This window comes from Heloderma suspectum, chromosome 4 (assembly GCF_057233095.1).
Source record: "Heloderma suspectum isolate Gila_16-S chromosome 4, 16-S_ref, whole genome shotgun sequence".
NCBI classification, from domain to species: domain Eukaryota; kingdom Metazoa; phylum Chordata; class Lepidosauria; order Squamata; family Helodermatidae; genus Heloderma; species Heloderma suspectum.
Window position 1 is genome coordinate 105,429,011 of NC_139461.1, and position 25,456 is coordinate 105,454,466.

The 25,456-nt window shown below is 40.9% G+C and overlaps 1 protein-coding gene across 9 annotated transcripts in view; it reads left to right on the plus strand.

Annotated features, from left to right (window-relative positions):
• KIF13A (kinesin family member 13A) overlaps nucleotides 1-25,456 on the plus strand; it is a 122,448-nt gene that overhangs the window by 61,041 nt on the left and 35,951 nt on the right. For 8 of the 9 annotated variants that reach the window (XM_084850186.1, XM_084850187.1, XM_084850188.1 and 5 more), the window contains 11 exons: nucleotides 1,866-1,952; nucleotides 3,147-3,313; nucleotides 3,724-3,934; nucleotides 11,462-11,624; nucleotides 13,133-13,273; nucleotides 14,919-15,068; nucleotides 15,834-15,998; nucleotides 16,512-16,685; nucleotides 21,277-21,428; nucleotides 21,840-21,972; nucleotides 22,187-22,333. In XM_084850186.1, the coding sequence (XP_084706312.1) occupies nucleotides 1,866-1,952; nucleotides 3,147-3,313; nucleotides 3,724-3,934; nucleotides 11,462-11,624; nucleotides 13,133-13,273; nucleotides 14,919-15,068; nucleotides 15,834-15,998; nucleotides 16,512-16,685; nucleotides 21,277-21,428; nucleotides 21,840-21,972; nucleotides 22,187-22,333 (1,690 nt within the window). Of the gene's footprint in view, nucleotides 1-1,865; nucleotides 1,953-3,146; nucleotides 3,314-3,723; nucleotides 3,935-11,461; nucleotides 11,625-13,132; nucleotides 13,274-14,918; nucleotides 15,069-15,833; nucleotides 15,999-16,511; nucleotides 16,686-21,276; nucleotides 21,429-21,839; nucleotides 21,973-22,186; nucleotides 22,334-24,752; nucleotides 24,761-24,876; nucleotides 24,914-25,456 lie in introns of all 9 variants that reach the window. The other variant, XM_084850190.1, reaches the window with a different exon arrangement.

Sequence of the window (25,456 nt, forward strand, 5' to 3'; positions counted from 1 at the left end):
AAAGCTTGGCTTCATTTTAACATGAGAATTAGAATTTCACATATATGTGCTGTGTTAACCTTTAAAGACACAGTGCCAGCTTGCAGGCCTAGGTAAGAGTGTAAATGTATAGAAATTAGCACAGTTTATTCTACATGTTTTACTATTCTTTTTGCAGGGTGTACTTCAGTGTTCTATACTGAAATGCTGTAGTCTTGAGAACAAATTTCCAAACATATGGTATTCAGAGTTGTTATGATAGAATTACATTGCTAGGAATTAGTCATTTTGACTGGCAAGAACAAAGAAGCATGTCACTGGAAAGAATTTATAACTAAACAGGCTTTGTTTAGTTTGTGCTTCATCCAAAAATGCCTAAATAGACACAAACCTTGTTACCAGGGCTACAACGGACAATACGTTGGGTCATTTCATTGCTGACTCTCATAGAGATTAAAAGTAACTTCTTTGTGATAGGTGAATTAAAATACTGTTTCAGGTGAATATTTACCACATTTGGAACTCTTGAGATTTTTTTGTGGGCATTGAGAGAACTGGAAGATGGTTTAGAAGTTACCTTTTTGAGAAAATTAGGTGCAACATTATTTACTTCCCTATTTTTACATGCCTGAATTTAAGGGTAGAGAAGAATTTATACGGAAGTTATCTCTCAAAATTTTCCTCAAAGCCTGTAATAAAATATCTTTGTTCTTTTAACTGTGACTAAAAAGTGGAATAAACTTCCTTTATTTGGAGTAACTTGATTTTGGAAGAATTTGTGTAACTGAGGAAATGACAGATGTACATGCCTCATTCAGGAGCTTTTAACTAGGTTTGTGCAGACTGCTTACAGTGAACAGCCTATGACTCAATTACTTAAATTTATGCGCTGCTAAAATAGAATCTCTGTTTCCCCTGTCTACAGGGAGGTCCTGCAACAGCAGTAATAGTTTATCAGTAGGAATATACTTCTTATTAATTACAGCCTTCATGATTAAACACTGAATTGATGGTTTATGCTTTTATTTTGTGCACGTTTAACATGTGGTGATAGACAAACTAGTTCAGGGGTTTCTTCTAGCCTTAGCAACAATGAATCAAGAAATTCCCCAGTCCTCTCCAAATTAAGTGCATGGGTAACTCATCTGTTGACATAACATTTATCACAGAGCTTGGAATAGGTAGGCTAAAAAGAAGAGAGAGCGTGTCTACGTGGTGGTCTTAAGATCCAGAAGGAAATGACTAGTAAACAATAAAGGGGAGAAAATATGTCAAACTTTCTTGGGCACTTGCACTATCAAGCAATGCTAACTGTCACAGTAGGAGTTCAGTACACAGACATTTACATCAACAACACATCAAATTGGAATGGAAAATGGTAACAAAGGGGCTTGTTACTATGTTAAAGCCTATCATGCCTTGCTAAGGAGACTCACCTCCCACTTAGAAAACCATGGAAATGAGAGCTAGGCCTCATGGAGAAAGCACATGAGATTCTGCTGCAGAATGTGCAAGGTACTGCTTCAATACTCCCACCAAGGTATTTGTACATGTGTTGAGTGGGACATAATGTAAAATAAACTTTTGCTATTCTTGGTGAGCATTATGTGTGTAAGAAGATCTCTCTAACATTGGTTCCAGGTGACACACATAACAAGGTGACTGCTGTTGTACCTAAGGGCAATTGTAACCAGTGGGTAGGAGGGAATTGTGTTACCCCTCCTTCTCCTCTCTATCTTTAGGAACAAGCCCTTCCCTGGACCAGAATGAGTTAACGGTCTGTGGCAGATGGTAATTGGTTGTAGAGAAGTTTACCATGCTGGAGTTGGAGAACTCAAATACTATAGGATGGTTTTGGTCTTATCTGTCTCATGTTTTATTTTTAGATCTTGTGTAAATGGCACATTGGTGTGTTCTGTGACACAGCTGTGGCATGGAGATAGAATCTTATGGGGAAACAACCACTTTTTTAGGTAACAGTTTTTCTCTTCCCCTATCTTCTTTATAGAGAGCCATGTTCAGATAAGAATTGTGAATGATTTTGCTGCCAAAGGGTTTTCAAATAGCTTTAACTAAGAAGTTCATTTGTGACAATTTAGACTGTTCTCAGATTTCCTGGACTGGAGCTAGTTGACATACAGACTACCTATCTTTTAGTCTACCTATCTTTTAAACCAGCCAACACAATGCCTTTCTCAGATAATTTTTCTCCTGTTATAACTATATTGCGAAGAGCTTGAATCTGTTATCACACTCTCTCAAAAATGCTTGCACTGGGCTTTGAGAGTATCATGAAGCATGTATGAAACATCTTGAAAGACAGATGCAACTGAATTTCTTACAGCAAATAGAACATTGTATTGTAGTGTAGACATTTTTATTTCATTTTGATCATTTATTTTTTGTCAAAGGGTGGGGTTGGATGATCGCAGGGGTAAAAGAAGCTTCTCCTCCTGCCCCTGTGTATGCTGCATGTGTGCTGGTTGTTTACATAATTACCAGCGCAGCAGCGCAGGTTGGTGTGTTGTTTAAATCTGCACAGCACGACAGGGGGCTTGTACCCCCACCCTACAACCCCTACCGGATGGCATGTGTTGTAGGGTGGGTACGAAGCCACCACTGCTGTGCCATGTGCTGGGTTTAGATGATGTGCTAATCTACACTGCAGCGCAAGTAATTATGTAAACAATGACATGTGCCGAAGCAGGGTAAAAACCACAATGGCTTGTTCTACCCCCTGTGGTTGTGCAAACCCAGTCAAATTGTCATATGCGTCCTTGCACTGGAAAGAATAACCCCTTAGTATTCTCTGTCTCACTTTTATTAAAAGGAGGCCTTCCTTAGCCTTGATTCTCAATACTAGCTAGCAGTTCAGAGAAGCCTCAAGGGCTTGATAGGCAGCTGCAAAAAATGTTTAGAGTGGAGCAAGTGAGGTACCCTCTGATGAATACACAGTCACATATTCTTATCCTGTACAGTGAGCAAAAGCTACAGTCACACCTCTAGCCTTTTATATAGTTTCCTTTCTTTTGAAATAAGCCTTCATCCCTTTCCTCTCTGCCACAATTCCTTGTATAAAAGTCAGAATTAAAACAGTAATTACCGTCCTGCAAACTTTTTATACACTTACCAAGATCTTTAATCAGTACCTTTTAACTTTTAAATAGAATTAATCTACCTAAAAGAAAGCGACGAGATTGGTTGAAAGACTCTGAAAAAGAGATGTTGTTAGCAGAACATGATCTAGACACAACCAGTGATGCTTCTTCAGAACCAGACTATAACTATGAATTTGCACAGATGGAAGTTATAATGAAAACACTGAATAGCAACGGTAAGAAAATGATTGTTCAGTCACTGAAAATGCTAAACAGAAGAAAATGCTAAACAAATTTCTGGACCCCAGTAATAGATTGTTTAATCTGTTCTCTTATCTTGACACTCAGCAATAAGGAATGCGTAATTGCTCTGTATATTCAATAACTGTAGTAACTTCCTGGGAATAGAGGCCATAATGAAGTAAATATTATTATTGCTCGAGGTTGCTTCCTTTGTGACAGACTGATCCTAAATATATTTACTTGGGAGTAGGTCTCTCAGTTTTATAGGACTTACCACCAGGTTAGTATGCTTTGGATAGCAGTTTTGATCTTTCATATAAGCTAAAGTAGGCTATTGCAATAGCTTTAATATTGGAAATATTGGTAATGAACTCTAAGATACAATGGCTTCTTTTCTACTTAGATCCAGTACAAAATGTGGTGCAGGTCTTGGAGAAACAATACCTAGAAGAGAAGCGTAGTGCTTTGGAGGAGCAGCGGATGATGTATGAACGTGAGCTGGAGCAGCTCCGGCAGCAACTCTCTCCAGAAAGGCAGTATCAGCATTGTAATGACAGGCTTGCAGATGCTGCCCAGACTGCTCAACAGAAAGTGAAACTCTGGTCAGAAGAGAGGTGAGAGCACTGATGTTTAAACCATAAGAAACTGAAGCAGAGGATGAATGATAAAGAAAAATACAATTCTCCTGTGCATGTAAACAGTACATCAGGTGGGTCTTATGTGCCACCTAGTGGTCAAAGGCAAAATCACTGCTCCAATTAAGTCTTTTAACTATCTTTCCCGCCTTTGAAGCTCAGTTTTGCAAATTTGCCTCACTGAAGTGGTCGTGGATTCACCTCTCTGCATTCTTCTGACTCGGTCTTGTTTTTTTCCATTGTCTCCCTAACAATCAAAGAGTCATCTGCTCCCCTCTCACAGAATACTCGACCTGGGGGCCTTAATAGACACACAAGTAGGGATCATGGCTGTCTCTCCAGAAGGGTTCTGCAAAATTCAAGCTGCAGTCAAATTGATTTGCTTCAGGAAGTCAGCTGGTTTCATGCTTCTAATGAAGGTTTGGGGCCTCATGGTGTCAACATTCCAGGTAACTCCTTGGGCAAGACTTCATTCGCGTCCCTTACATTGGACCCTGCTTCCTTTCCAAAGCGACATAGCTTCAAGATGCCACTTGAACATTCATCTGTCCAGGACTGTTTGAACCTCCTTCTGCTTGTGGCTTCTCCATCCTGTTCTGGAGAGAGGGGTCCCCCTCCAGGATCCCCCCAAAACAGTGATTACATCAGATGTCAGCCTTTCTGGTTGGGAACCTCTGTGCAAGGGGAGGATGGTTCAAGGAACTTGGTCCTTGGGGGAATCGCAGCTTCCTATCAACCTACTAGAACTCCAGGTGGCCAGTCTAGTGGTGCTACACTTCATGTAAGTACTTCCTCTCAGATCGGTCTTCATCCAGGCAGACAATGTCACAGCCGAAGGCACACATCGACCATCGGGTGGGAATCAAGTCTCTAGACCTCTAGGCGGAGGTGGACTCCCTCATTCTATGGGTGGAACATCACCTAGAATCCCTCTCTGCAGAATACCTATGTGGGAGACAGAATACTCAGGCTGACTGTATAAGCAGGAAACAGCCAAACCAAGGAGAGTGGATGCTTCACCCAGAAGTCTTTGAAGTGATAGTCTCCTGTTTCAGGAGAGTCCAGGTGTACCTGTTTGCATAAGAAGCCACTCACCAGGACAGCAGGTTCTTCTCCCGTTATGCATCTCCAGTAGCAGAGATGATGGGTGCCCTGTCTTCTCCATGGCCGACTGGACTTCTATATGCTTTTCCGCCACTCCCTCTTCTTTCCAGGGTTCTGTGGAGGTGAAGGAAGAAAAGGCGAGAGTCATTCTAGTGGCTCCCTTTTTTTGGCTACGGAGACCCTGGTTTCCCAACCTGCTTGTTCTGACAGGGGCTCCTCCTTGGCCCCTTTCTCTGCAGGGTGACCTGTTATCTCAAGGCCATCTCCTTCACCCAAGCCCTGTGTGGCTTCAGTTACACGTCTGGAAATCAAACAGAAACATTTCGCCAAAGCAGACCTCTCCCCCACGGTATTCGAGATTATATTGGCCTCTAGGAGGCCATCTACCTGCAGAATTTACCAGAATACATGGAAGATATTCTCCACTTGGTGTACTAGGAGAAGGATTTGGGGCTCAAAAAGCCAGAATCTCAGACCTTTTAGCATTTCTGCAAGATGGTTTGGCTATGGATCTCAAGCCTAATATGCTTAAGCATCAGGCTTTCATGCTATCTACTCTTTTATCAAAAAGCCCAGATAGGTCCATGGGATCTCATCTTTTTCTTAAACAGTTCCTGTGCAGAGCTTTTTCAAAGTCACCTCCAGTTCAACATCGTTTCCCTTCCTGGGGTCTCCATAAAGTACTTTCAGTTCAGAAGTTACCCTTTAAACCCCTGAAATCAGTATCTCTCCAACTGCTCTCTTTCAAGGTTTTATTCTTGGTGGCCCTAACATCAGTCAGAAGGATCTCCGAACTTAATGCCCTGGCTGTGGATAAACACCTATGTGTATTCCATAAAGACAGAGTGGTTCTCTGTCCTAACCCCTTTTTCCTTCCTAAAGTTCTGTCTCCTTTTCCTTATCAACAAGAGCTAATTCTTCCCACTTTTTGCCCTTCCCCTGTGCAGCCCTCAGAAAAGAAATGGCATTCCCTTGTTTGGAAGGCCCTGAAGGGCTATATCAGCAGAACCAAAACTTTTCAGCAGTCAGATTCCCTGTTCGTTTCATTCCATCCTGCTTCCTTGGGATGGAAGGTTTCTAATGCCACTCTGAGTAGGAGGCTAAAGGCATGTATGTCCCTAGCCTATTCCTGCCTGAAGTTGTCTCCACCTACCAAAATTTTTGCCCATTCTACAAGAGCAGCTGCAACGTCGGCAGCCTTTTTCTTCAATGCTCTGCTGCATTGATTTGTAGGGCAGCTACATGGTCAATCCTAGCACCTTTGTTAAACATTACAGGAATGACTTATATGCATCTGCTGAGGTGGCCTTTGGAAGGTGTGTCTTGCAGCACATCCTTCCCAGTCATTAAGCATCTACTACTTTGTTGAATCCTGCCCTACATGGGTCAAGCTTTGCTATGTCCCACCTGATGTACTGTTTACATGCACAAGACAAAAGACTGTTGGGCACTTACCCATCAAAGGGATTTCTTTGTGCATGTAAAACAGTACATCAGGGTCGCACCCTAGATTCAGATTCTGTTAGGGCTGTTTCTGCTGGTGGGGATTAATTTTCTTTTTTTTGTCACACTTGGTTTCTTTCCAAGCCCTGTCTGCAGAGAGTGCGAGATGTCCTGTTTTTCTTGTTTATGTTTCGCTGTTCTCCCTGATCCTAGTACTTCCTGAGCTTGTCATCGGAAACTGAGCTTCAAAGGCGGGAAAGACAGTTAAAAGACTTAATTGGAGCAGCAATTTTGCCTTTGGTGCATAAGACCCACCTGATGTACTGTTTTACATGCACAAAGAAATCCCTTTTACAGGTAAGGGACCAACAGTCTTTTCTTGGAATCTGTCCAGGAAAAAACATTCTGTTAGGTCTGAATTATTAGTGGCATTAGAAAGTAACACTTGCTAATGCATCTTGGCACTGGGAAGAATACTTAATCTGCTTGTTGTTTAACGTGGGACACAATTAAATTCTTCAGATTTGGGACTCTTGGGAGCCTCTATACATTTGACTGGGTATTTTGCATATATGTACTGCAACTAGGATGTAGTCCTGTTTACCAAGTGGCGATACCCGCTTTGGTCCTATCTTATCATCTCTCCACCATGTACTGATAATTATGTCTTATTTTGCATTTTAGCTCCAGGAATCAGTTTGGTTCTAGGAACATATTTCGGAAGCTTCCTTGGCTGGGAAGAATAGAACAAATGTTAGAGGTTAAATACTAACAAAATAAGCACTTTTGGGTTCATCATTATAAAGAGATGTAGTTGCCTTGAAGCATTTTCTTCACGCATTAATTGTACAGTGATAAAACATAAGTTGCACAGACTAAATTATATACCTCAGTTATGCAAATGTTTTGTTTTTTTTAAAAAGAAATACAAATCTAGAAACACAAACCTGTCTAAAAGCCTGATCCTGTCTTACCACGGGCACAGTGTTTGTGTATGTCGGAATTGCTATAAGGCATAATGGTGCACATGGACGTTGCATTCCTTGACTGAGTGGACGGGATAGGCCGAATGGGAGTTCAGGAGCTACATGCACATTTACTATTCTCTGTAATGGCTTGATGCAATACCTGCATGCTTGCCTATAAACATGTGCAAGCTTGGGGGAATTGGACTTAGTTATGCCCTATGGGCATCCTTCTGTGCCTCCAGTAGGATTTGACTGAGACTTCAGGGTTTGCAGGAACAATTTTCAGTCAGTAGGAAGATAGCATGCTGGTTTAAGTCATTCAATACAAATAGAGCTCAAAACAGATACATATCAGGCCTAGCCCAAGCAGCACTGTTGGCCCTACAGCTTTGGAGCCAGAGTCTGATTCAGAGTTGGAGCAGGATGATTTAGAACCCAATATAATTGTGGGAAATGCAGAGGCTGGGAGCTTAGCTCTTCCTAGCTTCCCATCTGATAGCAGGCTGAAGGAAGGTGATGCTCCCTGTCAGCCACAGCTGCAAGATTCGGACCTCTGATTTACTGCCTGAGAACTCAGCAGGAGGAAGATTCTGCAGAGGAGGGAGGCTCAGGCGTGTCACCCAGGCTAAGGCGTCAACTAAAGAGGGCAGAACAAAGGCATGCTCTCAGATGTAGTGCTCACTTATGGGCCAGATTCCTCTGTCAGGATAGATTGTCAGAAGGGGAGCTCTATCAGCCCCTCTTCTGTATTTAAGCTGGTGCAGAGACTGAGGAGCCTTTGCTGGGAACAGCATCTTAATTGCCTGGAATACTTTGTTGCCTGGACTTTTTGTGAATCCTTTACCTGTGTGTGCCCTGAATTCTATACTGTTGAGATCCTGACTTGGAATCTGTTGCTGGACTTGAACTTTGACTGTGACTCTGTGTGGATTCTAGCCTTGGAACTTTTCTCTTCAGTGAAGCAATGTGCTGATAGCCTCTGATTTATTGGGGTCTATAAACACTATAAGCTTTGCCCCAAACTCTGGAAACTGGTCTGTGTAACCTGATTCGCTGCAATAAAGAGTTTTGCTGTAATTTCTGTTCTGTGTTGGGTTGCCAGAGTGTGTCAGAAAGCTGAGCCTGCCAATACATGAGATACAAATTGACTTTGAAGTATTTGGAAGGGAATCTTGGTTTTGTAGCAAAAGACAGTAGGGGAGTGAGCAGAACCTTATAAAAATCACAGTTGTATTTTTGGCAGGACTTTGTGTACACTATTCTTACTCTTGAGATAAGAAAAGGTTGAGTTCTGTGACAGCTATAAACTGTGTATATTATCAAATACGTCTGATTTTGTTCATTTTACTTTGCAATGTTACTATTTCCCTGAATTTATTTTGCTTCTAGTAGTCATGAAGCAGGGCACTGAAACCCTTCAGTTTGACCGCTAGAAATCCTATTCAGCAGCTCCGCTAGATTCTGACATTTCACCAGGCACATTTTTGCATCTTATAAGGGCTAGATTTGTTTTCATTAAAAAAAAAAAAAAAGAGTGCTGGATTTTCAAGAAGCTAAATTCTACAGCCAGGAGCAACTTCTGTAGCTTTTTGTATTCATCCTGAATTATAGCATGCATGCAGTCCTGTATAGAAGTGATGCATCTCATTCTTTATGTTGAATTTTTATAGGGCAGAATCTGACATTGCTGCTCTTTGAACAGAAGAAGTTTCTAACCATGAAAGGTGTGTCCTTCTATGAATACAAGCTCCTTCCATTTATAGAGCAGCTACACTGTATACCACCCAGAGATAATAGTGAGATGGCATTGTGGTAAAGGGTTTTGATAAATTATTCAAACTATAGTAGTTTTCTTCTCCCACTTTATTTCTTTTTCAGTCTTCTTAAAAAGTAATGATCATTGGTAGATTTCCACTCACTTCTGATATAACTTTCCATGGAAAGTGGGAGAAGAAATGTTTTAGTTTTTATCCAAATATGCTTTTTCTAGACTGATGGATACAGATAGAATCTTTTGAATATAGAATATATAACAATGAATCTCATTTTCAAAAGGTGGCAGAAATCTGGATCTGAAGTCAGGAGATAGATAAGTTTGTTACAAAGCAGTACTGTTACATGAAACTCTGCTTGCTGATTATGCAGTGAACTTGCATTTTCTTCAAATGATTCCAAGATTTAACTGTGTGCATAGAGTGCATTACTGTCTAATTCCAAGATTAATGTCAATGTAAACAAGTAGAGACCTGTGAGTTTGTGCAAAATGGCTTTAATCTTTTCTTTCTTTTTCTGTATTAGAGACAAGTGTTTAAAGTATACTGTAGTGTTTGGCTCAGTATGTCCTAGCTGCCATACAACCCCCTACTCTGTCTTTCTGCAGGCATGTCTTTCTGCCTCTCACACTGCAGTTGTATGTCTCACATATACCCTCACAAGTACATTTGCTGGTGGAAAACATCCTCAGCATTTTCCTCATTGTAGTACATGGTGCAACTTCATTGTGTACATCTGCTTTACAGGAAGCTGCCTAACCTGCCATCGTGAACAGTCTGAAGGTTTCTTCATGTGAATATCTACTTGTGGGGAAGCGATTCAGAAACCCAGGAAACCCTTTCTTGGCAGGAATTCTCTGTGTGGGCGTGATTGTGTTTGCTTCCTAATGTCATAATGTGACTTTATGTTGAAGCCAAGCATTTTCAGTCTGTTGTAGAAGACAGCAGGTCACAATTCTGGCCATCTTTGAGGGGAGGGGCTTTTTAAAATTCATGCTTTTTTCTATGAAATCTCTGTTATGTGAAGCTCAGAATAACCTGCCTTAAACTTCAGGAAGTACCTGATTTGTCTGCGTGATCCTAGAAACCTTTCTAACAGTATTCTGAACACTAATGAAATTCAGACTTTCAACCTGGATTTCTTTTACTTCCTCACACTTAGATAAGAAGTAGAAAAAAAGAATACTGCTTACAGCTGCTGGTTGTGCATTAAGCATGTACACAATCCAGCCTTCCCCAACCTGATACCCTCCAGATGTTCTATATTACAAACTCCCATCATCCTTGATGGGACTTGTAGTACAGAACATCTGGAAGGCATCAAGTTGGGAAAGCTGACCTAATCCATCTCAGTCAGATAGAGGGTATGTTTACAAAGATCATGATACATAGATGTGTTAATTTGGGGTGGTTGTATCCATTAATTAAACTACCCTTTTGGTTTATTTATATATGTAAAAAAATCATAGCGTGCTGCAATATTTTTGCTCACATCTGGCTTATGGGGCTAGCTGGAATCACAGCCCTATCAAAGCCAGAGTGACAGAGTGAGTGTTGCTGTCTTGAGGTCTTTCTAGTATTTGTGGCACCATTATGGGGTATGCTTCAAAGAACCTAAGATGACCATTTCAGTATTGAAGACTGTCCATTCTGATGACATAACAGAGGTGAGAGCCCCTGATCATCCGTACAATTTCAGATTCTGTATCTGCTACTTACACTTTGGGTGTGCCCATAAGCTAGGTATAGGAAAGCTGAAGATGAATTAGCTTGGAATAAGCACTTGTCTAAACAAGCCTAAGCTGGAGGTTTTAGTATATTAAAGGAAGCACATTACAGCTGTACTGATAGTTTGTCAATTTCGTCTTGGTTTACGTATAATTTTCCTCTGAATGCCTATAAAAGTGGATTATCATGTGACTGGATTAATTTTGTTCCTGAGCAGCATATTCTAGATAGTCTTGGCTTGCATTTAAAAAATAAGAAGCATCTTTGGACTCATAACTACTACTGTGGCCTCTTATAGAAAACTTTGGTCATATTTATTCTAGATTTTTTTATCAAAACTCTAAACTTACCTCATACTCTTTCACTGAGAACTTGGTAAAAAAAGTTGACAGATCTCCCCAATATTGACAGATCTCCCCAATAACTGATTACTAGTAACAGAAATGGGTTTTTTTCTTTACATTTTTCCATACCCCACCTCCTCACTGTAGGGATGAGTTATTTCGGCAGAGCCTGGCAAAACTAAGAGAACAGATAGTTAAAGCCAATACGCTAGTGAGGGAAGCAAACTTCTTGGCTGAAGAAATGAGCAAGCTAACAGATTATCAGGTCACACTACAGATCCCTGCTACTAACCTGAGTGCCAACAGGAAGGTAAGAAATTTGATAATTGAAACTATTTTGTATAAGGCCTTGAAAGATGCAAAGTCATATGGGTACAGAAATAGATTTTAGAGGTCTAAGTGAGAAAATGCCACTTAAATGAAAGTAATTGTAATACCGAATAAATACAGCTTCTCTAATCTTCCTGTCTCAGTAAACTTGTACTATGTCTGCACACATACAGTAGAAACAAGGCATTCATACTTGTGCTATCTTGATGTGTCTATGAACAGTTGTGATTTTTAGTTTTATACTGAGTTAATTTTATCTATCAACATTATTTATGATTATAATCAATATAATAGGGGTAAGGGCTGATCCATACATTTTAAACAACGAAGACAGCACATGCAATAGAACAGACAAAAACAACCAGTTAAAATGCCTACGTAAACACAAAGGTTTTGAGCTGGCACAGAAACAATTGCTTTGTTGGCGCTGGTCACATCTCCATGAGGTGGATATTCCACAGTCGGGGTGCTACAGCCAAGAAGGCTCTCTCCCTTGTTGACACATAATGTACACAAGGTACTTGGAGAAGAGCCTCCCCTGATGATCTTAAGTCATGGGCAGGCTGTATAGGAAGAGATACTTCTGCAGAAGTACTTGTGTGCCAAGCTTTAGAGGTAAGCAGCAGCACCTTCAATTGGGTTCTCAAGCAAGGAGACAGCTAATGCAGCTCCTTCAGAATTGGTGTAACAAGATTCCAACTGGCTGTACCAGTTACTATTCTGGCCATCACATTCTGCGCTGGCAGAAGCTTCTGTGTTATCTTCAAGAGCAGGCCCACGTAAAAATGCATTACAGTAATCCATTCAGGAGGTCAGCAGAGCACGAAGCACTGTGGCCAGACTAACCCAGTCCAGAAATCATTGTAGCTGGCAGACAAGCTGAAGCTGGTAAAAGCCACTCCTGGCTACTGAGGCTACCTGGTAAAAGGCACGCCTAGCCACTGAGGCCACCTGAGCTGTAAATAACATACACATGATACAGCTCATAACAGGCCAGTACCATCTCTGAATGTATCTGATATGATTTGTTTGAACAAGGTACTTCCATCTTGCTGAACATAGAAAGCCAGCATGCTAGAGTAGATTTTTTCCCCTCTGACATGTTAGCTTTTTATATGCAAGGAGGTTTTGACATGATCACACAAGGGATGCCCCATGTCTGAGGCTGCGAGAAGTACTGTATGCCTGTCTGTGTGTTTGGGTTACCTCCATCTTTTTAGACAAATACTGGTATATTTAGTTAAAAGTACATAATGTGCTCATTAAGGAAGATGCATATTTTCAGTCTTACATGAGCAAATAAAAGTACCCTCAGCCACAATTATTACATGTGAATATTTTTGAAAACACAGGAGGGTGAATGGAGTATAGAAAGAATAATTAGAATATCTAAAACAGAGTACTCTTGAATATAACTTTGAAAACCTGAAACATTTAGTTATACTATATTTTTAACTGTTTAAGTTACTTTGTCTTGTCTTTGTTTAGAGAGGTGCAATAGTAAGTGAACCAGCTATTCAGGTAAGAAGAAAAGGAAAAGGAACTCAAGTGTGGACCATTGAGAAGCTAGAGAACAAATTAATTGACATGAGAGATCTGTATCAAGAATGGAAGGACGGAGTCCATGAGGTATTGAACTTCATTTTTTCAATGTGACCAAAATGTTTCTCCCCAGTTCTGTTTTTATAAAAGGAGTGTGTGCCTGAAAACCACATATACTACAGTTACCTGTTTTTGAGGAAATCCCCTCTCTGTCAGACTCCACTGCTACATTCAGTTATATTATTAGCCTAGTCAATTACTGTAGTTCAATGTTCATGTACAGGTTTGAGAACAGACTAAATTGACTAAGCATTAGATTCTTCCATAATCTGTCCCTTCAAAGCACATCAACATTGTGTCTTGCTAGTTCAATAAGATAAGATAAGAGCTCTTATCACCCAGGTTTCAGCAATAAGTTTGTTTAAATGTAGAATGTTATTTCGTTGGACATGATGCTGAACATAGTACTTTATATAGTGTAATATGCATTGCTGGAATCAAAAGCATGGCAGGTGGTTTTTTGTTTTTGCCATTTCACACATACAGAATTTTACTTTGGGTCTTCTATGCACAACAGAATAGGGATTCTTGAAAAGTCTGTATCCTTTTTATTTTAAAGAGGAATAAGCTTCTGGTCTGCATAATGGTTAGGTTTCAACACATGTAACACAACATGTAAAGTTCTGTTGTTTAGAGCATACTGCTCCTCTTATGAATTCCAGTCCTAATGCTCTACATACCCCTGCTGCCTTTTTCGATTATCTCACTTGCTCTGTTTAGATATGTTGTACAGTGATTAATTGGGGGTTTGACTATGACATTACAGGATGTAGCTCATAATGATTCCATAAATACACATCTGTGTTGAATCGTATCAAGAACTCCCATTTTCTTTTTGTGCTCTGTGTGTCTAATTCCATCTGGCCAGGCTGAAGTGACACGTACCATTGCAACCACCTGTGTGTCTGTTATCTCCAGATGCCCCTGGCCTTCAAGGCCAGGGTAAGATTTGGTTAATTGGATTAAATGATCTCAGTTGTGTTCCCATGGGAACTTTCACCCTCCCCTGTGGGGTTTGGGAATGCTGCTTCAGTCAGCCTGTGATTAGCTAACTAAGATCTTCCTTGAGTTGTCAGGGTTTGGGGTATAAAAGAGGGTGCTTGGAGCCTACCATATGCTTCAACTTGCCTTCAGGCTTGTGATTCTTTGGATCCCAGATTGGGCCTTGCTCTATTGGAGGACCCATACCTAGGTAATATATAGGGCAGATTTAGGACGTTTTGTTCTATTCTTACCTGAAGTGCTATTTCTAAGGGTTACTCTGATTTTGTATGACTTTTTATTCCTTTCCCCCTTACTCTATATAAATAAATGTAACACCTAATTCCAGAGTTGTGAGTGCTTCCTTCCAAGTAAGCCTTAGTACTAAATCCAGAGTCTTCTGCTTCGTTATTTGCTACTGTTTAAAGTTTCAGGCTTGAGGCTTGTGAATAGGATGGGGTGAAGGTGAACCCCTATTTCCTCAGCCTCAAGAGTGTCCTGTAAGGTCTGAGAGTCTCCTGGCTCAGACTGAGGTAGACATAAGGGGTGGTGTTAGCCTTCCTTAGTACTTGTTTGGTTCCTGCCTACACTGCAGGGAGTTTGGGCAATCCCCTTTCTCCCTTCACAAATTGCTATATTAAATCATTTATGCTTTTAAAATTAAACTTGTCTTTTTTAATTAAAAAAATAGATAAAGAGAGTCACTGGAAAAAGAGGTGATCCTTTCTATGAAGCACAAGAAAACCACAATTTAATTGGTGTAGCGAATGTCTTTTTGGAGTGCCTTTTCTGCGATGTTAAACTTCAGTATGCAGTGCCCATAATTAGCCAGCAGGGGGAGGTAAGCATAAGTCCCTGATACTTACTGTATTTTGCTTGTGAAGGTGAAACTTTGCTGTAAACAGTGCATGCGTTAGGGAGGAAGGGCCCATGTTACACACAGAATAACTGGGGTGTTGCCATTTGGTCTGCGCTTGTCTCTTATTTTCAGTGCTGCTGATTGCAGCATCTGCTAGCCATGGATGGGGGAATGCAAAGCATGTGGCTTGAAGGAAAGAATGACATAGAGAATACGTTGATGACTAATAATTAAAAGGTGATAAAATCACACAGACCCTAGGGACAAGGAGTTTTATGCCACTGAGATCAACAAAGCAGAGTGCATGTGCACAGAAAATGTTGAGGCCAGCCAAACTGAATTTCATGTTTAGCTGCAGATCACTTGATTTTCCAAATAGGACTCCAGCATGCTTAATCTAGAGGCCAGATCAGAGGGAAGGGCCGGTGACTATATAGAAGACTATTCAAAAGAACTAACTATTGATATCATCCACTTTATTTCTAAATATGTAAATGTTGATGACAGTTGAGTAAGAAAATTGGAATTTTAGTAGTTAGATATAGAGCTCTGGTTCAGGTAAACCTCTGTAGCTTTTAGTTCATTCTGAGACTGTTTTGAGAATGATAGTATTTGACTTGCAAATTTTATATGCATGTTTTTCTTCCATTCAGTTGCTGAAAGTGCAGTTAGATGTATGTATCTATCTGGATAACTGATGTTATGCAGTGCCCCAATGTCTAAAATATTAATATTTTTGTAATGCAGGTTGCAGGGCGTCTGCATATTGAAGTGATGCATGTAACTGGTGTTGTCCCAGAACGTGTAGTGGAAGGAGATGACTCTTCTGAAAACTCCAGTGAAAGTGGAAGCTTAGAAATCATGGACAGCAATGGAGAAATTATTCACAGGCCAAAAAAGCTCACCTGCAGGGTTAGGGCAATACAATGTATACACTAATATTTTAAAAGGACAAATATTTTAGCAATACAATATTCTGAACCATTTGCTTACTATGCTGCAGTAGAAGATGCCTCTGTCGCTGGTCCACTGAATTGACATAAACCTTCAGAGATCTTGGTTTGTCTTTAGAGGGCCTGTGTTCATACTACAATCATTACCTTGGATAGCAGTTTTAGAAAAAAAACTTCTGTTTGGCAAATAAAGTCAACCAAGTTAACCTTCATTTAAAAGATGTAAGATGTCCCTTTTAGAACTGGAGATGAATAATTTGGAGCAGGTTAAGAAATCAGTGCTGACCTAGCAATACACATGTATTGACAGAGATTATATCTTAGTCAATTGCTATTACACTGATTTGTTTAATAAACAACCTCTCAATATGTGCAATATATTTAATAAATATATTTTGTAACATAATATCCTATTTAGAAACATATTACTATAAATATATCAACATACTGAATTTGTTTTATTATTGTCCAGGTAAAAATTAAAGAAGCAACAGGGCTACCACTGAATCTCTCAAACTTTGTCTTCTGTCAATATACCTTCTGGGATCAATGTGAGTCAACTGTTGCAGCACCAGTTGTAGATCCAGATGTGCCTTCACCTCTGAGCAAGGATGCCCAGTTTACAGTGACTTTCTCTCATTGTAAGGTAACTATTCTTATTTTTTTGCTTAGGGTACCATGGACATATATTTTACTGTATCATACTGTACAGTGGCCCAGTTTGGATTTCTGTGGGAACCCTGGCTTACTGTGCTCTAGTAGCATGCTGGTGCATGCTTCCAAATCGCTCTCGCTCCTGCAAGCAGGAATGGGTAAAGAAATTGCGGATCTTCCATCCATGGTTTGTTTATTGTTATATGTGAATTGGGAACGCTGGTTTCTCTCCCTCCAGACAAGCCAGAGTCATAAGCCAATAACAAATCATGACTGGTTTGTGTGGGGAGAGACAAGCCAGAGTTCCCAGTTGACACATAACGATAAGCAAACCAGAGATAGAAGGTCTGTGGTTTTGTTTAGGCACTCCCACTTGCAGGAAGATCCAAGTGGGAGTGTTTGTATCAGTAAACAAAAAAAAGCATTACTTAAGCTATCTCACTTTTTGTTGGGCTTGGATGGATGGAGTACAAGACAGAGAAAAAAAATTTCTCAAACTTCATTGTGCAAGGCATATCAAAGAATCCACAGTGAATTCACTGCCATGGTTTTTAGGCTGCCTGTGTGTTGTCCAGTTCCGTGCATCTCCCAAGCAGGCATCAGGGAAGTCAACAAAAGATCTCTAATTCACCTTTCCTAAGCCTAAAACCTCCCACCTCTGGAGTTACCAGATCCCAATGTCCCCAGTACCATAGGTCAATCAGAGTCCTACAAGTCATTAGCAACATCAGACACAGGAATTGTGTAACCTGCTTCTAGTGATAAAGACAAAACATTTCAATTTTGAATCCCCGTGGAAAGAGGTAGACAGAATACACACAATTCACTGCTTCAGAGGATCTGGTCAGAAAAAAAGAGTGACCAGCCACTCCCTCTTAGGGAAAATGAGGTCAGATGAAGGAAATGAAAAAAAAAAAAATGTATGTGCTTTTCAAAAAATTTTTTTCTCAAGACAGCTTATAGTTAATATCATAAAACATGTAAGATCAATGTATAATAACATTTAAAAGCAGTAGGATAAAACTTCAGACCAATAAAAAGCATGTTACCATTAAAAACAGAGAGAAATGACAGTCATTGTTAGACACTCATCAGTTAGGAGTGACTAATCTGGCATACTTCCTGGTTCCTGAAAACTGAGCATTGTGCTTTTTAAAATGGTAGGCTATCATGTCAAATTCAGGTTCATCACTGCGGGACAGGGGCTTAAACACTAAGTGTTGTATTCATCAACACAAAACATTAGATTTTGATAACATGTGGTAATGTAATTCAGAAATCTACTAATATAAAATAGAAATCTGGTAAGTATTGCTTGAAATCCTTATAGCACTGCATATTAATGCATATGAACTGATTTGTGGAATTACTTCTCTCCACTAGGAGCTTTTACTGCCCAAGAGAGGATATTAACTCAGAGATCTGTTTCCCCATTGCCACTTGAACATGCACTCAGTTTTTTGCCCTTAACCATGTTGTTGTTGTTCAGTCGTTAAGTCATGTCCAACTCTTCTTGACCCCATGGACCAGGCCTTCCTGTCCTGTGCTCTCTCCCGGAGTGTGCTCAAGTTCATATTCATTGCATCGGTGATGCTATCTAGCCATCTCATCCTCTGCTGTCGCCTTCTCCTTTTGCCTTCAATCTTTCCCAGCATCAGGGTCTTTTCCAGAGAGTTTTCTCTTCTCATTAGGTGGCCAAGATATTTGAGCTTCAGCGTCAGTATCTGTCCTTCCAATGAGCAGTCAGGGTTGATTTCCTTTCAGATTGACTGATCTGACCTCCTTGCAGTCCAGGGGACTCGTAAGAGTCTTCTCCAGCACCACAGTTCGAAAGCATCAATTCTTTGGCGCTCAGCCTTCCTTATAGTCCAGCTGTCACAGCCAAACATTGCTACTGGGAAAACCATAGCTGATTATACGAACCTTTGTCGGTAAGGTGATGTCTCTGCTTCTTACTATGCTGTCTAGGTTTGCCATAGCTTTCCTCCCAAGGAGCAAGCATCTTTTAATTTCATGGCTACAGTCACCGTCTGCGGTGATCTTGGAGCCCAAGAAAGTAAAATCTGTCACTGCTTCCATTTCTTCCCCTTCTATATGCCAGGAATAGGTGGGGCCAGATGCCATGATCTTAGTTTTTTAATGTTGAGTTTCAAACCAGCTTTTGCACTCTCCACTTTCACCCTCAACAAGACGCTCTTTAGATCCTCTTCACTTTCTGCCATTAGGGTGGTATCGTCTGCGTATGTGAAGCTGTTGATAATTCTCCCGGCAATCTTAATTCCGACCTGTGATTCATCCAACTCTGCGTTTCTCATGATGTACTCTGCATATAAATGAAAGAAGCAGGGCGACAATATACAGCCTTGTCATACTCCTTTCCCAATTTGGAACCAATCGGTTGTTCCATGTCCGGTTCTTACTGTTGCTTCTTGACCCTCGTACAGGTTTCTCAGGAGACAGGTAAGGTGGTCTGGTACTCCCATCTCTTTAAGAATTTGCCACAGTTTGTTGTGAGCCACACAATCAAAGGCTTTAGCGTACTCAATGAAGCAGAAATAGACATTTTTCTGGAATTCTCTTGCTTTCTCCATGATCCAGCGAATGTTGGTGATTTGAGCTCTAGTTCCTCTGCCTCTTCGAAACCCAGCTTGTACTTCTGGTAGTTCTCAGTTCACATGCTGCTGAAGCCTAGCTTGTAGGATTTTGAGCATCACCTTGCTGGCATGTGAAATGAGTGCAATTGTATGGTAGTTTGAACACTCTTTGGCATTGCCCTTCTTTGGAATTGGAATGTAAACTGACCTTTTCCACTCTTGTGGCCACTGTGGAGTGTTCCAAATTTGTTGGCATATTGAGTGCAGCACTTTAACAGCATCATCTTTTAGGATTTTAAAGAGCTCAGCTGGAATACTGTCATCTCCGCTAGCTTTGTTGTTAGTAATGCTTCCTAAGGCCCACTTCACTCTCTAGATGTCCGGCTCAAGTTCAGTGACCGCACTATCATGGCTATCAGGGACATTCAGATCTTTCCTGTATAGTTTTTCTGTGTATTCTTTCCACCTCTTCTTAATCTCATCTGCCTCTGTTAGGTCCCTGCCTTCTTTGTCCTTTATCATGCCCGTCTTTGCACAAAATGTTCCCTTGAGATTTCCTATGTTCTTGAAAAGATCTCTAGTCTTTCCCATTCTATTGTTTTCCTCGATTTCTTTGCATTGCTCTTTCAAGAAGGCCTTCTTGTCTCTCCTTGCTCTTCTCTGGAACTCTGTATTCAGTTGGATAGATCTTCCCCTTTTTCCCTTGCTTTTCGCTTCCCTTCTTTCCTCAGCTACTTGTAAAGCCTCATCAGACAGCTACTTTTCTTTCTTGCGTTTCTTTTTCTTTGGGATGGATTTAGTCGCTGCCTCCTGAACAATGTTACGGACCTCTGTCCATAGTTCCTCAGGCACTCTGTCTATCAGGTCTAACCCCTTAAATCTATTCCTCACCTCCACTGTATATTCATAAGGGATATGATTTAGGTCGTACCCAAATGTTTTAGTGGTTTTCCCTACGTTCTTCAATTTCAGCCGAAATTTTGCAAGAAGCAGCTCATGATCTGAGCCACAGTCAGCTCCAGGTCTTGTTTTTACTGACTGTATGGAGCTTCAACTCCATCTTTGGCTGCAAAGAACATAATCAGTCTTATTTCAATATTGACCATCTGGTGATGTCCATGTGTAGAGTCGCCTCTTGTGCTGTTGGAAAAGAGTGTTTGCTATGATCAGCGTGCTCTCTTGGCAAAACTCTATTAGCTTTTGTCCTGCTTCATTTTGTACACCAAGGCCATGCTTACTTGTTATCCCCGTGATTTCTTGACTTCCTGCTTTAGCATTCCAATCCCCTAAAAAGAGGACATCTTTTTTGGTGTTAGTTCTAGAAGGTGTTGTAGGTCTTCATAGAACCGATCAACCTCAACTTCTTCGGCCTCAGTGGTTGGGGCATAGACTTGAATTACTGTGATGTTGAATGGTTTGCCTTGGATTTGTACTGAGATCATTCTATCGTTTTTGAGATTGTACCCCGGTACTGCTTTTCCCACCCTTTTGTTGACTGTGAGTGCTACTCCATTCCTTCTAAGGGATTCTTGCCCACAGTAGTAGATATGATGGTCACCTGAATTAAATTCGCCCATGCCTGTCCATTTTAGTTCGCTGATTCCCCAGATGTCGATGTTCAATCCTGCCATCTCATGTTTGACCACCTCCAGCTTACCTTGATTCATTGATCTTACATTCCAGGTTCCTAAACAATATTGTTCTTTACAGCATCAGACTTTCTTTTCACCACCAGACACATCCACAGCTGAGTGTCCTTTCGGCTTTGGCCCAGCCGCTTCACTCTTTCTGGCGCTACTTGGAAATTCCCTCTGCTCTTCCCCAGTAGTATATTGGACACCTTCCGACCGGAGGGGCTCATCTTCCGGCGTCATCTCTTTTAGCCTTGTGATACGTTCCATGGGGTTTTCTTGGCAAGAATACTTAACCATAGAACTGATAAAAATCATGTCCTTTAAGTTTTCTGCAGTAAGTATTCCATTTTTCTAGGAGTATGTGGTGAACGTAACAGAAGAATTTCTGGAGTTCATTGCAGACGGAGCACTTGCTATTGAGGTATGGGGTCACAGATGTGCTGGAAATGGCAGTTCCATATGGGAGGTGGATTCTCTTCATGCAAAAAACAGGACCTTGAGAGACAGGTAAACCTATATTGTATCATCCTTGTGGTGGTGACGCCTCATAACAAACAGCATATGCATCAGGGAGAAAGGAGAAGGTGTAACACATCTGCCAGGGATGAGCAGAAGGACAGAAAGAGGGTAATGCATGTGAGAGTGAAATGTTGGACAGAGGGGGGGAAAGCATGCCCATGAGAGAGAATACACTGGTGGTGGCAGGGGGGGGCGGCAGGGGGGATTGGAGAGAAATAAGAGATTTTCTCATAGTCTGCTAATTGGGTAGTCTGGAGGCGGGGAGAGTTCTGTGTACGTTAGAATTTACCAGCTTGCAGACCTGTAGTACTGAGTAAAATAAACGGCTCTAGAAATGTTCCACTGAGGTTTAGAGAAGTGTATTCATACTAATCTTATTGCTTCTTGGATTATCCCTAGGTGGAATGAAGTAACACGTCGGATAGAAATGTGGGTTTCAATTCAAGAACTGAATGAAATGGGAGATTATACAGCTGTGGAACTCCACCAGGCAAAGGATGTAAACACAGGAGGAGTTTTCCAGCTTAGACAGGTACAATAGAGTTTCTCCTCTCTGAAAAGGATTGTTGTTGTTCAGTCGTTCAGTTGTGTCCGACTCTTCGTGACCCCATGGACCATAGCATGCCAGGCCTTCCTGTCCTGGTGTGCTATGAAATATGTTAGTATCCTGAAAAGGATACTAACATGTTAATAAATGTTTACTTTATTTTACTTTTTCTCCCCTCAACCCTGCTTTATATGACCAGGGTCATTCTCGTAGAGTTCAAGTGACAGTTAAACCAGTGCAGCATTCAGGAACATTGCCACTTATGGTAGAAGCCATTCTGTCTGTCTCCATTGGCTGTGTGACTGCCAGATCAACCAAATTGCAACGGGGCTTGGACAGTTACCAGGTAAGATAACTGGTCTTAAAGTACTAAGTTATTACAGCGCTGTGCAGTTTTGTTGTTGTTTCAGTTCTGTCTTTAAGGATACATTGTTTGGAATTTGTATGTGTACTGTAAACGATACATGGATGATAGTTTTCCCAAGGGCTATTAGCTATAACAACTAAATGGATCATCATGTTCAAATCAGTATCCACTCTGTTCAAATCAGAGTGCCAGATGCAAGGGACAGATGGGTGGTGAACACTGGCCTCATGTCCTGCTTGTGACCTTCAAGAGGCATCTGGTTGGCCATTGTGAGAAACAGAATGCTGGGTAGCTAGATCTTGGGTGGAACTAGGCAGTATGGAAAAAGCATGCCTGCCACCAAAAGCAACAGCTCTGTGTCTCTTAGTTCTTTCTCTTGGCCCCAAGTCTGATAAAACTCAATGGTCTAGTTCAGATGGTCTTGGTTTAGGTTATTGTAAATTAGTCATGGCATGCTTCAGGCTCATGCGCTCCCTCTTCTCCTGCATCGTTTCCATCTTCACTTAGAACAAACAATGGTTCTGCATTACATACAAACTCTAGGAACTGGTTTATTTATCCTGGTTTATTTTCTGACTGTTTGATCCTGGTTTATCTTCACTAACTTTGGTTAGGACAGACCATAGTTCACGGAATTTGTACAAAATGCAGAACTGCACTTTATTCTAAAATGAAAGTAGAAGCTTCCTTTCCTGTACAAGGAGGAGAGGGGTGGGAAAATGTGCAAGCCTGAGGCTCACCATGGCTTGTTCTCTATCATCTGAATGATGGGTTAGATGATCATCTGAACCAGGCCAGTTTATAATGTCACATAATCAAGTTTCCCTAGTTCCTCTCCAATCATTGGCAGCTGTTTGCAGGGGAGGGAAAACTCTTAATACAATTATGTAATTTCAAACATTGAAATGTACTAGATGTTACCAGGGAAGAGGGAAGGAGGAATTGCAGGTTGCTGCTGTCAGTGGCAACTGTACATTGTCCATATTAGCTAGTTCTTAATTTGTGCTAACATAGCAATCCTTATGATATGAGACTCAGATTTAACAGATACAGGTTAACTCTCATCAGGACTTAGAACTGCAGCACATGATTATACTAGGTTTTTGGGTCACATGTGAGTCTGCTGTAAAAAAGGCAAATGCCATTTTGAGTTAGATTAACAAAATTTTAACCTACCTCACAGGTAAAATGTGAGGATAAAATGGGTGGAGGGAAGAGCTATCTTTGATACCTTGAACTCTCTCAAGGAAAGGCAGGATATAAATGTAAGTCTGCCTTTCCACCTAATTGTGCACTTTTAACTCATGTTTCTGTGATTTACCTATGAGCATATTGTGAGGTAAAGTCACTATTGTTCCTAGGATTCTGCATATGATATCAGATGAAAACCTACACTAAAATTTAAACATCAAGTCAAAGCTTAGATAAATCAGATTTTAAAAACCTCTAAAACAAATGATTTTGTCTGTGTCATTAAGCATTTTGTCCAAGCTAATGCAAAGCAGGTCAGCTGCATGAAATGATTTTGCTCTGATCTGGCAAGGGTCCAGCCGTAGGTCACTTTACTGGATGCAAACAGTGTTGCACAAGGTTAAAAAAACAGCCACCTGTGTCTAGCCCCTTGGGTTGTGTGCATAGGTTCACTTGCACACACTTTGACAAGTAGTTGACCCAGAGAGCTTTGATAGCTCAGATTACCTGTCTGAATCCAAGTCTGCCCACCACCCACAATATGCGATCATTGCATGTCGACTGTTCTACAAGGATCTGTAGATTGAAGGCATCATGATTAAGCCTCCTTTCTTGCTTTACCAGTGTTTGTCCTCATGTGGTGGAAGAGCATGTGGACACTTCTCTGCTCAGCTATCACTCCAAGAATGTGCAAACTAGGAGCTTCCAGCTAATGCCTGATTATATGTAGGCCCTATTTGTGTGATTCCACAAATAAGGTCTCAGCATGATCGTGCATTAGCATAGAGCTGGGGTCCTGGGAACCAAATCCAACCCTCCAGGGTTCCCCAGAAGATCATGCCCCCTTTCCTCCAACCACTGATAGTTGGGTGATTTCCTGACTTTTGTGCAGTTCTTCCCCATTTTAAAAGATTGAAATGCCTCTCCTAAGGGTTAGTTACTGGCAGTAAGTTTTAAGCTACAATATGCTGGTATTTTTGGCTCCACCCTTTTTGCCCTTCCCCCTTTTGCCTTCTTTCACACCAACCACTGGAATGCAGCCTCCGAGACCTTCTTCAAAATGGAATTCAGCCCTTGGGCTGAAAGAGGTTCTGCATCCCTGGCACAGAGGCCCTGACCCACACCTTCTTTGTTGTGAGTGACTGAAGGCAGAGGTACCCACCTGCTCCCTTTCTCTCCACCATGGTAGTGGGCCTCTGAGGCTAAGTTTGGTGGGTTCTAAAAAAAATCTAATTTGTGTCTGTTATATTTGTGTATGCTTTTATTTGGGGTGTGCTAGCAAGAAAATGCATGTTCTGTGTATTTCTAAAGTTTATTCTTTTCTACCAGAGAGGAGATGATGATGGTGGTGATATGGATAGTTATCAGGTATTGCTGCTGTCAAATCACATGGCATGGGGCACAGCTAATGCTAATTGTCATCAACTCCAAAGAGTTTCTAGAAGAAAAATAGCACATGCAAAAGTAACCTTTCGAGTACTCTCTGCCTTAAAAGGCATCTATTGATTAATAGAACAAGCCATTTCATTTACATTTGATTGCATCCCTAGCCACTGATATGTCATTGGTGATTTGATTGATTGATTGATTGATTTGATAACTGAAAATATTTTAACCCCACTTTTCCATTTAAAATGCCCAAAGGTGACTTGCAGCATAATTAAAACAAAATAATAACGCAACATTATAAAACAAATGCAGGAGAAAAGACAGTAGATAAAATTTCATAAGCTAAAATGCCAGGGTATTAAAAACCATCAACGGCCTGACAGGTCAAATGCTTTCCAGAAAAAAAGAAGTCTTCATGTATTAATCAGCTGTCAAAGAGGGGGCAAAACAAACTTCTCAGGAAAGGAAGATCAGGAAGCCTGGGCACAACAGAGAAGGCTATCCTGTATGTCCCAACCAAAC